This window comes from Anthonomus grandis, chromosome 10 (assembly GCF_022605725.1).
Source record: "Anthonomus grandis grandis chromosome 10, icAntGran1.3, whole genome shotgun sequence".
In the NCBI taxonomy this organism is placed as follows: domain Eukaryota; kingdom Metazoa; phylum Arthropoda; class Insecta; order Coleoptera; family Curculionidae; genus Anthonomus; species Anthonomus grandis.
In genome coordinates, this window is record NC_065555.1 from 22,545,865 (window position 1) to 22,559,201 (window position 13,337).

General features: G+C 32.3%; 1 protein-coding gene across 1 annotated transcript in view; it reads left to right on the forward strand.

Annotated features, from left to right (window-relative positions):
* The first annotated feature begins 339 nt into the window (after nt 1–339).
* LOC126741200 (stress-activated map kinase-interacting protein 1) overlaps nt 340–13,337 on the forward strand; it is a 50,635-nt gene continuing 37,637 nt past the window's right edge. Inside the window, exon 1 of the mRNA XM_050447555.1 lies at nt 340–563. Coding sequence (XP_050303512.1) covers nt 491–563 — 73 coding nt within the window. The 5' untranslated portion in view covers nt 340–490. The remainder of the gene's footprint in view (nt 564–13,337) is intronic.

Consider the following 13,337-nt stretch of genomic DNA (forward strand, 5'->3'; position numbering starts at 1 on the left):
ATTGTACAACGGATTAATTCCGCTGAACCGGAGATCTTTATGAACTGTTGTTGAACGCCCATTGTACAACCGGGCCTTAGTAGTTTTTTCAAGTTAAGCTCGTCTTGGATTTCGAATTTCCCGTGCTTAATTAAATTCAAATTTAGCGCCAGATTTGACCACGCTTTATTTTAAATCTAATTGGTTAAACGGGTTTCCAATAGAGTTGTGGCTTACAAATGTCAAAATTAGTTCGAATTATTGCACCCACTTTAGTAGAAGGCCAAAATTTGTTTCCGTTAACGAGGCAACCCGCAGATCTCTATATTTGTGTTTTTTGTGTCAAAATAATATATGTCAAAAATCAGCTGTTTGAGGAAAAAAATATTTTGGTGATAAAAAAATACTGTTTGGTGTTTAGTATTTATTAATTTTCTGTTTTGTTTGTTTTTGAGTTGAAAATTAACAAATGGTTATTGAAAGAAAATAATAATAATTTATTATTTTGAAGATGGCACTGTACGACAACAAATATTGGCTGATGTCTCATATAAGAAATTCATTTATTGCTACTGATGCTACAGGTATATAATATATTATTTAAGTTCTTGTTTATTTAGCAATATTAAAAAAAAAATCCTATAATGTTTGTTGATAGCTTTTCTAAGTCAACTTTTTCAAATTTCTTTCTTCATGAGAAATGATGTCTAGGTTTACTTTTTGTAAATAATAAAGAGAACGCAATAATGAGAAGGCAAGAATGATTTAGGCATTTTTAAGTTATTTTGTGACTCTTACAACTAAACTTCCATTGGTCACAATTGCATACTGTTAAAAACGCGTTCATGATTATCTAAATTCTTCATTCAACTTTAGTGAATTGTTGGCACAATTTTTGTAATTAATATCAGTGCATCAAAATCAAGAGTCTGTCTTATTTCTACTTTTTTAAAGGTTCTGCAAAAGGATTTTTTGCTTGTGATAAGCTTATATGAGAATATGTTTTAAACATAGTCTATTGTGGCTCCTATGCAAGAGAAATGTCTTTTCATTTGTCATTTAGTGGGTGTTTAAGAAATATTCAAAATGCAAAAAGAAATTAATAGTAATTAAAAAAAAATTCTATAACTTTGTATTTATAGATCTCCTCTAGGTGACTGCAGCGAATTCTTTTTAAAATTAAAGGCACTTTTGTTTAAAATTCCATTGGCGGCTTACGTAGTTCTTACAGGAGACTTTAATATCAACTTTAATGATAAAAATTCTGTCTTTACTCTGCGCCTCGATCATCTAATGGGGGCATTTAATATACATATGCATGTAAAAGATTCTACTCGTATAACACAGTCAACAAGCTCCACTATTGACTATATTTGTTCTAATTTTCCATATGACTCCGTGGAGTGTACAGTCGCAAATTCTGCTTTATCAGACCATGAGTTTATACTATGTAAAATAGCAAATATACAAAAGGAATGTAGTGTATCTGCACAGAGATATGGTCGAATTTTTGGTATTAATAACTTTAATAAGTTTTGTCAACTTTCAGCTCTTGAGTCCTGCAATTCTATTTTCAATTTATCTTCCTTTCACACAAAAATTGTTAAGCTCTTTGATGCTTCCTTCCCAATGATTAAAATCAAACCGAAATCCAAACCTATAAAATCTTGGTTCACGAGGGGTTAGTAGTAAGTATCTTCAAAAAATCTGAGATCTCTTCACACAATAAAAAAGTTCACTGACTCTCCAGTTTTTCATAACTATTTCAATTCTTACCGAGCCTTGTATCGTTGTCTGATAAGAATCTCTAAGCAAACTTACTACTCCAACCGTTTAAGTGGTTCATCTAACAAATATAAGGAGAGTTGGAAAATTATTAATGATATTTGTCACAATTGTGGTAAGCAGTCAAGACAATGCCCTGAAGTCTCTCCCAATGATTTTAGCAATTTTTTTTCTAATATTGCTCTACAACTTCAGCAAAATTTGAACCCTTCAGTGGATCCTCTTTCCTTTATGCCAGCCATTCATGTTCCAAATTCCTTCTTCTTTATACCTACAAACCTAAATGAACTCAAGTATATTCTTCATACTGAAAAAAAATAAAAATTCAACTGGAGAAGACAACCTTTCAGCTAAGTTTTTTTCTCAACCTTCCAGAAACGGCGCTAAAGGCACTGGTTGACGCAATTAACTTTTCTTGGAGCAAGGGGATATTTCCATCTTGCCTAAAATCAGCTAAAGTTATCCCAATTCACAAGGGTGGAGCTGTTGATAATCCTTCCAACTTTCCTCCCATCTCTCTCTTGTCTACGCTATCAAAGGTAATCGAAAAAATGGTTAAAAATCGAATAATGTCCTTTTTAAAGTCCAAAAACATTCTCACCAGACTTTAATTTGGCTTCTGTGAAAATACCAGTACCAATGATGCCATGTTTAATTTTTTTCATGAGCTCTGCCATAGGATTCTGCTGCGGAAGCTTCATCATTATGGATTTCGGGAAGTTTCATCTTCTTGGTTTGCTTCCTATCTGCAAGATCGGCAACAACGAGTGCTTGTAGGATCTAAGTACTCTGATTACCATCCTATCACCTTGGGAGTTCCTCAGGGTTCAGTTTTGGGGCCTATACTTTTTCTCCTATACATAAATGATCTTACCAATCTTAATGTACGGGGGAAATTTACTCTATTTGCCGATGATACCACACTTTTCTGGCACAGCCCAGACACAGATACTCTGCGAACTACATTAGCAACTGATCTTCAGGCAGTAAATCTCTGGTTTGAATCAAACTTGCTGTCACTAAATCCTCATAAAACCAAATTATTGTGTTTTAAGTGTGCTCTAGACCATGTGCCTTTTTCTAATTCAGTAGTTCAGCAGTTTGATAATACAAAATTTTTGGGTATATTCATTGACAGAGAACTCAGATTTGAAGAGCATATCCCTGGTACTTGCAAAAAGGTGTCTGCAGGTTGTTTTACAGTCAGAGTGGCTACCCTGGAGCTTGGCATGGAATTTGGAAGATCTGTATATTTTTCATTAATTGAATCCCACCTTAGGTATGCCATTTGCTTCTGGGGTAATGCAGCTGCCTACCTTCTACAAATGCTGCTTGTTTTACAGAAGCGTGCTGTACGTTACATCTGTGTGGCTAAACCAAGAGATTCCTGTCGCCCATTATTTGTTAGGCTGGGCATACACACTGTCTTCTCCCTCTACATTCAGGAAGTGGCCTGCTTACTTTTTGCAACTCGCTTTAAATTTATAACCCCAAATCCAAGATACTTAACGCGTCAAGTGAACGATCTAAATCTTCCAATCCCCTCCTCCACATTAACTAAAAAATCTATTTTCTACCAGGGAATCAAAATTTTCAATCGTTTACCAGGTGGAATCAGGGAGGCAACATGTATTGACACTTTTAAACGTAAATTGAAAATACTTTTGACCGAAAAATGTTACTATTCACTGGATGAATACTACGTCGACACATTCTAGTTTTCCCTTAGTGTAAGGTTACAGTATTTGAATTTTATTTAATTTGTTTGTATGGTTAGAATTCTTTGCTCTCTTATACTTGAGGGGATAATTATGGAATTTAATTTATTTTTTATGTATTTTTTTTCTGCTGTTCTTATGTATTGTTTTCTGATGTTTGTTTTAGAACTCGAGTGTGTATGGGGTGTAGTGGTTAAGTTTAGTGGTAGTAATTTAAGGTAGCTTTGTTTAGAACAATTTTTCTTTGTTATTAACAATAAAGCAGGTAAAAAAAAAAGAATCTAGTATGGCTTTGTAATCCAATGATCATAACATGTGATCGACAAGTAATTTTTATATACCTAGAGTTTCTCAAAAACATGCTCAAAATTAATTATTTTTTAATGGTCTAAACAAATACAATATGTTGTCAATAGAAATCAAAACAATCGAAAGCATAAAGCTTTTAAAAAGGCTTGTAAAAATCATTTAATCATAAATTTAGTATAATAAACCACTTATTTCTAAAAAAATTTGATGTTTTGTATGGTTTGTGTCTTGTTATTGTTTGTATAATATACATATGTTTGTGGTAATTTAGTGTTTGTTAGTTATTCAATTCTTTTTTAAAAATCTAATATAGTAATTATTAAGTAACCTTGTTGTATAACTTGAATTAGTCTTTGACTAAGTAAATGATATATAAAATACAAAGCCTTTGTATTATCATTCTAAAGGCAATACAAAGCCCATTGTGATAACTTAATTTTAATAATAATTTTTTAGATGTTTGATTAATTTTATGATTAATTTAGATGAATTTCAATTTCTGCACTTTTTTTGCCTTTTTTTGCCATATTTTTTCATTAATTGTCAAGGGAATTTTTCGCCTGAGATCTGTTTTTTTAAACATGTAGTTGAGCAACAGTATCTGTATAGTTCTGAGACCATGAGGATGAACATCATTATGTTCAAATCATCAGTAAATTTATAAATATAAATTGTGACGGAGGGGTAGAATATAATCCCACTGTAAGAATAGGCAACTTCTTCAAATCAAATAATTTATTTCTGTAAACATCATAACAATGTATAGGAATTGTCAATAAAAAATTACAATGCTAATAAAAATAGTATAAAATTACAAAAATATGAAAGGAAACAAATTTATCTAAATTTAGTCACTAAATCTACTGTTAAAGAACTCGGTCAATGAGTAAAAAGGACCATCAGCTAACATGGTCCTTAGAGTTTTTTTAAAAGTTGAAAAAGTGTTAGCTGTCTTTATTCTACATGGGCAATGATTACAAATTTTGAGAGATGTAATATCCAGAACATCCTCTACTTGCAACAACTGGGTAAAAGGGATGTATAATTTATCTGCATTTTAGGTTTTATAAAAATTAAGATCTCCAGATCTCATGTGGTTGGAAAGATTTTTATGTACTTAAGATGCGCACTTCAAGATATAGATGTTAATTGTAGTTAGGATTTTTTCTTTTACGGCAAGTACCACGGAAAGTTTCTCTGAAGGAAAGTCTAAACATCGTACGTACAATGCGCTTTTGATTTATTAGCACTTCCCAATACTGGATGAATTACCCCAAGTTAATAAGGCATAGGATAGAGTGGAATCCACTGAGGCATAATAAAAGCTTTCAAGTGTATATAGATCCACATAGTCTCAAAACTGCAATATAACATAATTGCTGCAGGACAATCTATTGCACACAGCCTGAGGTAGACAAGCTAATTTTTGTATTTTCTTCATCTTTGTTTTACCACAAGTTGAATATATTATTCAATCAGTCTAAAATTAAAACAAAATTTTAACTACAACTCAACCATACCCTTTCATAGTGGTCGATGAAATACGCAGATGAAAGAATGAAAGAACCTCTGTGCAACAGGAACAGAAAATGATAAACTTATTATAAAATTGGAAATTTTTATGTTTTTACTGAGTTTACACTCGGCATATTTTAGCCACGAAATTTACGAATTTGCATAACTTTTAATAATATTTTACAATAAATATAATATCTGTTATAGTAAATAAAATTCAATTATTGTAGCCAAATTTTTTGCATTGCTTGGCATTAAATTTTTGATATAAGACATTCATGAAGCACAAAGGTGGTGTTCTAATTATTATCGCAATGTTATGTGAAATAAAATAAAGGTTTTATAATTTTTATACTTTTTGAAAACTCAGATATTTTTGAAAACTCAGAAAAAAAACGATTTCCATGTTTTCTTCATAAAAGTTAATCGGTTCTCAAAAATCTCAAAGTTAAAAAAACTGGCGATGTTACATATTTTTTTTTTTACTAAATAAACATAACAATTTTTTTCTATTACTGTGAGTAAAGTAGGATCTCACTTCGCAAATTGTAATGTTTCACTTTTCATTATTAGCGTATTTTTTATTTTTTTTAATGTTTTATTTGGTAGTAGAAAATTTTTTGTACGTTACAAGTGTGTAAAATCCTTTTTTTTATTTATGGGAATTCATAGAAATGATTCATAAAAAAAAAGGATCATTTTACCCACTTGTTACATAAATAACTATTTTCTTACAAAAATGTATAAAATCTTTTTGTTTTATTTTTGCAGTTTACTTTAGAACGTAATATTTTCCCAGGTAAAAATTAACTAACCAAAACTCTTTATTTTACCCTCAATACGTGTTTCGCTAACGATGTTAGCATGTTTGGGAGAAGATTAAAACTTTTACCAGAAGATTGAAAAATTACGGGAACATGAAAAAATTTAAGATTAAAACCCGTTTTAATCTTCTCCTGAAGATGATCGTTAGCGAAACATGTGACAAGAGTAAAATAAAAAGTTTTGGTTAGTGGTAAAACTGTCTCGTTATTTGAGTGTCACACCAAAGTTTCCAACCATAGGACTATCTGGTAAAAATCTTTTACCTCGTGTCTACTTGACTTATTTTAATATTAAATTCGAATTTAATATATTTATCTAATAAAAAAATACAAAATAATATTTACAAATCTATATAATATTTTAAAGCCAAATTTACACATTAAGATGTCCTCTTCAACAGTTAAGTTTTGTGGTCCATACTCATCCTCCTGTAATTCCTATATTCCAGACAATTCACTATTTTATTCAAAATCTGTATCACTTTTTGATTCTCTATTCGTTCCATCTACATTAATAAGAAGCTAATCCACAACAATATTTACTGATGGTTCTTTTGCAATATGTCTTGCTCATTTTTCTTTTGCATGCTCACAACGAGATTTTCATTGGTGGGGTGAACATTCTTTAAAAAAGTCATAAATTAAAAACATCCGTGAATTGTTGCCATTGTCAACATCCGAAAGTTCGATGCATCCTGCTTAAGACAAACACTTTTCTGACTGAAAGTAATTAAATAACTAAGATGTCGGTAGTATTGTTTCAATTGCCGTTTGTGAAGGAAGATCAAGAGTAGCTAGATCTGGTTAGTGACAGGGCCAATGCTTAATGGAAAAGAAGATCGTAGTATATTTGATACGAATTGAATACATACGGATCTTCTTCAAAAAGTATATAGAGTACGTAAGCTCTTAATGCTAAAAATTCCAAGTGGTTTGAGGGTTTTAATATTGAGAGGTCATCGTCAATGTGAGTGTGCAGACTCACTCGATTTCTGGGAGAATATTTCCATGAAAATTGCAGAGTTTCCACCCCAATTCTTTGGACAAATTTTCCAACATTTCCAGTCAAAGAGGCAAAAATCCTATTTTGGGAAAAGCTTCTAAACAAATTTTTTTCCTAATTTTCTCTAAAACTACAAAGAATGTGAAAAATGTTCATTTTAGCATTGGAATCCTAATCAAAAATAGAAGAAATCATATAAAATAACATTTCGTCGTAAACTTCAAAATAAAAAAGGTATGGAGGATTTTTGTTGTTTATTAATACCTACAGTGCCAAAAAAAATATTTATATAGGTCAATATTTAATACATTAAATTTAAGCATCCTTAACGCTTAAAAACTAAAGTAATTATTAACATGTGGTATAATAAAATACAAGGACATTGCAGTAATAGACATATACAGACTGATGTTAAAGCAGTTAAAACAATAAATGAGAATTAAATTTAAAAAAAAAATAATACTAAATAAAAATTATGTGCAATAAATGTAGCAACAATAAATAAAATAATTTTTAGGCTTTATTGAGTAAAAGAGACTTGATGTTTCTTTAAATAACTTAACAGGTGTATCAATTATAAGTTCAGACAGGCGATAGAACTATACTACCAGACACCTAGAACCATCCCTGCATCTCGCTAAGCGCTGGTAACCCGGAAAAAGATCTTCTTTGTTTCTGGTATTATGGGAATATACCTGCTCATGAGTCTGGTATTGGAAAATATGGGTTTTAACACATTGAGCTCCGCGTGCCCACCGGTGGGCATTTCGAGTTTGCTTTCTGGGACCACATGCCCACCGGTGGGCACATCGCATCGCTTATTCAGGGACCGCGTGCTCACCCGTGAGCATGGATTACATTGATTCTGCCTATACCAAACGACGGTCTGGTCCCAGGATGAGCCAAAAAATATATTGGGTTGGGCAGTTTGGATAGTTTAGGTATTTAGTTTATAAGAGTAGAAAAAAACAACATTTGAGCTAATATACCATGTTATATTACCTTAAAACAGAAAAAATACTCTTAAAACTTAAAAATAAATTGTCATAAAAAACAGTCGTTTTCTTATGTAACCAAAACTTAAAATACCATAAAAATGACTAACCTAAATATAATAAAACTTACTAAAACGACCTAACGTTTGACGAAATACACACTGCCACAAAGAAACTGCTGACACTAAAGTTTTAAGCCAAATGTTTTTGGAAGCAAGTAATACAAAGGGGAATATTACACGGTACACAAATTGTATTGACCTTTTTCGCATTTTTTCGGGCGTACGCAGCATTGTGAGCCATTGACATGGTGCTGTAAGTAAGTTTGCGGTAAGCTTTCGAGTAACTCGTTTTTGGCCTTCCACTTCCTTCAACGTGCAGTGTTGCGTTCTTAACGTGGAAGGATGAGAAACAGTATTAAGTTTTTCGTCGTTTTCAATGAGACCTGAAACTACCTCTTCTTTGAAAGTGGTGATGCTGATTTTTTTCTTATTTATTTTATTGTAAAGATGTAACGCGTTTACTATTGTTGTAGCAGTAATGAGATGAAACACTAGGCGTTTGTACCATTTTGAAGTTCGCCTTAGAAAAGGCGCGTATGCTGACATTTGATCCGACAAGTCGATAAAGGTCTTGCCCTGATTATAGTCAACAATTACTTTCGGTTTAATAACTTCCTTTCCTTTCTTTGCTAAAGTAACGGTAGAATCATCGTGTTTGGTGCTTAGCATGATGACGTCTCTCTTATGCTTCCACTTCAGGACTACAGTTTTGTCATTATCTTGCCGAGCTACTATTCCACCTCGATTCAACTTTTCCTTTATTACTTCCTGAGGATTACCTTTGCGGTTTGCTCTAATTGTACCAACTAAATGCGTTTTTCGGTCAATCAGTCTTTTGGCTAATGATACGCTCGTGTACCAGTTGTCAGTGTAAAGTGTGCGGCCACTGTCCAAAAGACCTTCCATCGATTCCATGACTACCTTTTCAGAAACTGCAAATTCACTTAGTTTTTCTCTGCCGGTATATACTTTGAAATCCCAGGTGTATCCTCCAGATACACACAACTTGAAAAGCTTTATACCGTAGCGGTGTCGCTTATTGGGTATATATTGTCTGAAATAAATGCGTCCTCGAAACGGGACGTTACTTTCGTCGATACAAATGTCTTTTTCGGGCATGTAGGGGGACTTAAATTTCTTTTGCAGCATGTCAAGAAATTCGGATATTTTGTAAAGTCGCTCATCAGAGGGTCTCTCCTTCTCATTATCACCTACATGGAACATGCCCAAAATACCTTCAAATCTGTTTCTACTCATAATTGTGGGTATGCGATTTTGGTACAACGATTTGGTTGACCAATAATCCCGTAACTGAGGCATTGGAAGAAGGCCCATCCATAATATAATGCCAAAAAATTTATATATATATATATATATATATATATATATATATATATATATATGAGACTTTCTTTTTGGAGGATAAAGACTGAAGGAAGAGTCAAAATCCCAGGGCAATAAAAGTACACCCGCCACAATCTTAACTGCTTTACGTTGTAAGGAGAACAACCTAGAAGCCCCTGGATTGTGTCCCCACACAACAATTTCATATGTAAGATGGCAGTGACATAAGGAATAGTAAGCCTGCTTAAGTGATGGTGGTGAATCACAGTTTGCCAGACCGCTTAACAAGAATATCTTGCTTCCCAATTTCGCGATGCAAGAATCAGTATGAGCATTCCATCTAACGTAAGTTAGGTCAACGTAACGTAAGGGTAAGTCATTGATATAAATCAAAAACAACAGTGGTTCAAGGACCAATCCCTGTGGCACCCCAATGCCCAATTGCCTCTCCTCCAAATCAACCCCACCCACATGGACTCTGGATCCGTTCACTGAGGTAACTTTTTATAAGAAACTTTTGGTGTCAAAGCAACAATGAGGCAGTTTTTTTATGAGGATCTGTGAATTATATATATCTCTGTGCTCTTAGATCGGCATTAAAGCATTCCCCACAATAATACTTATCTACCTTCTTATTGATGTATTTTAGTGGGAAAGCCCTCTCAAATGCTTCTGAACAATGAGCTACGAACCTGGAGAATTTATTATAAATGGGGATATTAGGATCATTAATGAACTTCCCTGACAGAGCTTCAACCAGATTAAAAATGATGCTTACCAAAACCTGTTAGTAGCCTGCAAGGCATCCTATCAACAGCAGTTTCCAGGAAAATTACAGAAAAACCTTTTAACAGTTTTTCCTCAATTTTCTCAAAAGCTAGTGGGAATATGGAAAATTTTCTATAGCATTGAAATCATAATCAAAAATAGAATAAATGATAAAGAATAACAGTTAGCTGTAAACCTCAAGATAAAGAGGTTTTAAGGATTTTTGAAAAATGTTTAGGTGAAAAATTTGAAAAAAGAGATTTTTGAGAAATTTTAATTTTTTTAAATAAAATTACTAATTGCTCAAAAAGCTTAGAAAAGGTCTTTTAAAAAATGTACCAGAAAAAAGTTCTACCCAATTTTCCCAAAAAAAGCCTTCCACAAAAGCTCGTAACACTACTCGTGGTACTCATGGCTTTCCACCCATGGGAAAATGTTCATAATTTTAGCTTTTGTTGTGGTTTTTTTATGGAAAATTATTCGCTGGGGAAAAAATTGTTAAAACAAAAGTTGTTTGGAATGTCAATGCCCATATAGATGCAATATAAAATTAATTTTTAAGTCCCAACAGTTTTCTAGGAAATTGGAAAAAACCTTGTAACAGTTTTTCATTTTCTCAAAAACTATTGGGAACTCGGAAAAATTTTAGCATTGTATTCCTAATCAAAAATAGAACAAATCGTAAAGAATAACACTTAGCTGTATATCGAAAAATAAAGAAGTTATGGTGGAAAAATTAGAAATGCACAAGAAACACCATCAATTAATTCATCTCGAAAATAACACTCGGCTTTAATACTGCGATGTAAACTGACAGGCCTCTACGACCGGAGCTTTTTAAATGAGCTACGGTCTTCACCAAAGGGTTTTCCCATTTCGCATCCAAATTTCATCGGCTACTTGGATATGGTTGAGTTGTAGTTATTGTATTTTACATATCTTTGTGTAAAATACAAAAACTACAAGTTGTGAATATTGCTGAATCAGTCTAAAATTAAAACAACATTCAGACTGCAATCATAACACTGTACCGGTACTAAGATTGTACGTCTTAGGACAGTTCACATTGTTTGATTTTAAGTGCTGCAATTCATTTAGAAGTTTTTTCTAATTGACTTTAGAAAGATTACACTGCAGAAGGTTGTTTAGAGTGTGCGCGTATTAATAAAAGACCTTCAGCAGAATGGTGAAACGAGCTATTTCCAGATAAATCATAGTTTGGGTCAGCGATCGATCTCAGAATCTCAAAATAAACTGAAACTGCATTTTGAGTTGCTGTTTAGAGAGTTACTAGTTACGGAATACTAAAAGTTACTACTAAGTAACACATTAGTAAGTGTAATATGAAAAGTAAAACACATGTTTGGAACTGTCTTATAACCTAATCTATTTACAGAGCGTCCCGCAATATAAGGGAAAAAATGTCACTACATATTCTTTAAGTAGATTCGAATTGAAAATGTCCTATGAACTATGTATTTCCTAAGCTCCCAAGTTACCGGATTTAAATCCTTGTTTGGTCTAGAAAGTGGAAGCGGAGAAATCACGTACAAGGGGTGAACTGATTCGTAAAATTAATAATACCACTAATGATATAATAGCCTTTTAGGAAAGCCGCCAATGACATTATTGAACGGGCTTTATTATTAATTATTTTGAAAACCTTTAAAATGGACTCAATATTTTGACAATTAGGTTTAGCAATTTTCGCAACTTCTGTGGCGTTCGATTGTGTGAATTAAAATACTCAATACACAAAAATAGTCAGCTGATTTATTTACACACTTACACTACTAAATACTATCACTTACGACTACTAGAAATATTTATTTATACCGCATTTATTTACTACTATTTTGTCCGATTTAAATATCGCGCTAATATTCCGAACTGCTAATAACTCGAACTCGCCTCCCAGCGGCTGCGTGGATCCTTACACGGAACATAAATATAGAGAAATGCGGGTTGCTTTGTTAACGCGAAGAAATGACCCTCTACTGAAGGTGCAATAATTGGAACTAATTTTGGCCTTTGTAATGTAGAACTATTGGCAACCCGTCTAACCAATCAGGGTCAGAATCAGACTTGGAAGAAGGCGTGGTCAAATTCAGTGCCAAATTTGAATTCAATAAAGCGGGGGAAATTCGAATTTTAAGACGAGCCTAACTTGAGCAAACTACTAAATGTCACAACGTGCGGGTACTGAACTCCACTCGATTAAAACAGATTGTCATCAATACTTGTTCCAACACATTTACTTTTTATATTTTTTATCTTACAAAAAATATGGAAAGACTACTTGCGCAAAAAGAAAGAAATTTCACTTATACGAATCTATTTTAACCAAGCAGAACACCAGTTACCTGTGCAATTTAACTTTTGAAACCAAAAGTATTAAAAAAACCTTTGTGCTATTAAACAAATTTTTCTATTTCAAAAAATGTCCTCTAGTAATATTGATACATATATGTCATATGAAAAAAATAATATTTCTTCAGTAATAATGTCTATATAATAAAATCGTCTTAATATAATAAAAATAGTCTTGGAAATGTTCTATTTGTATACCAAAAACTGCAATAAATAGTTTATTCGTTCAATAATAAAAAAATCTGAAAAAAATAAATTTGTCTAACCTTCTAAATAGAACAAATAGTAGCCAAAATTCTATTTAAATGTGTAATTATAATATCCTATTGTTATTATATTATCCTAGATCGGAAAGCTAATTGTATCATAGTTCATTTTTTTTTCTTGAGTTTAACATAGAAAACGAATTTTAAGTGAAATGTAGTTTAAAAATATAAAATAGAATATAATTGTTACACTAAAGCAGAAAAACAAAATATACTTTAATATATCTCAACATTCACTATAAAAATAAATTTATATAAAAAGTATAGTATTTATATTACTGACATAAATTCTATATAATATAACTATATACTGTAAAAATCAACAATAATTAATATAAAAATCTTATAGATAGGCCATGTTCGCTAATTTCGGCTATTGTATGACGGTTCTGGTAATCT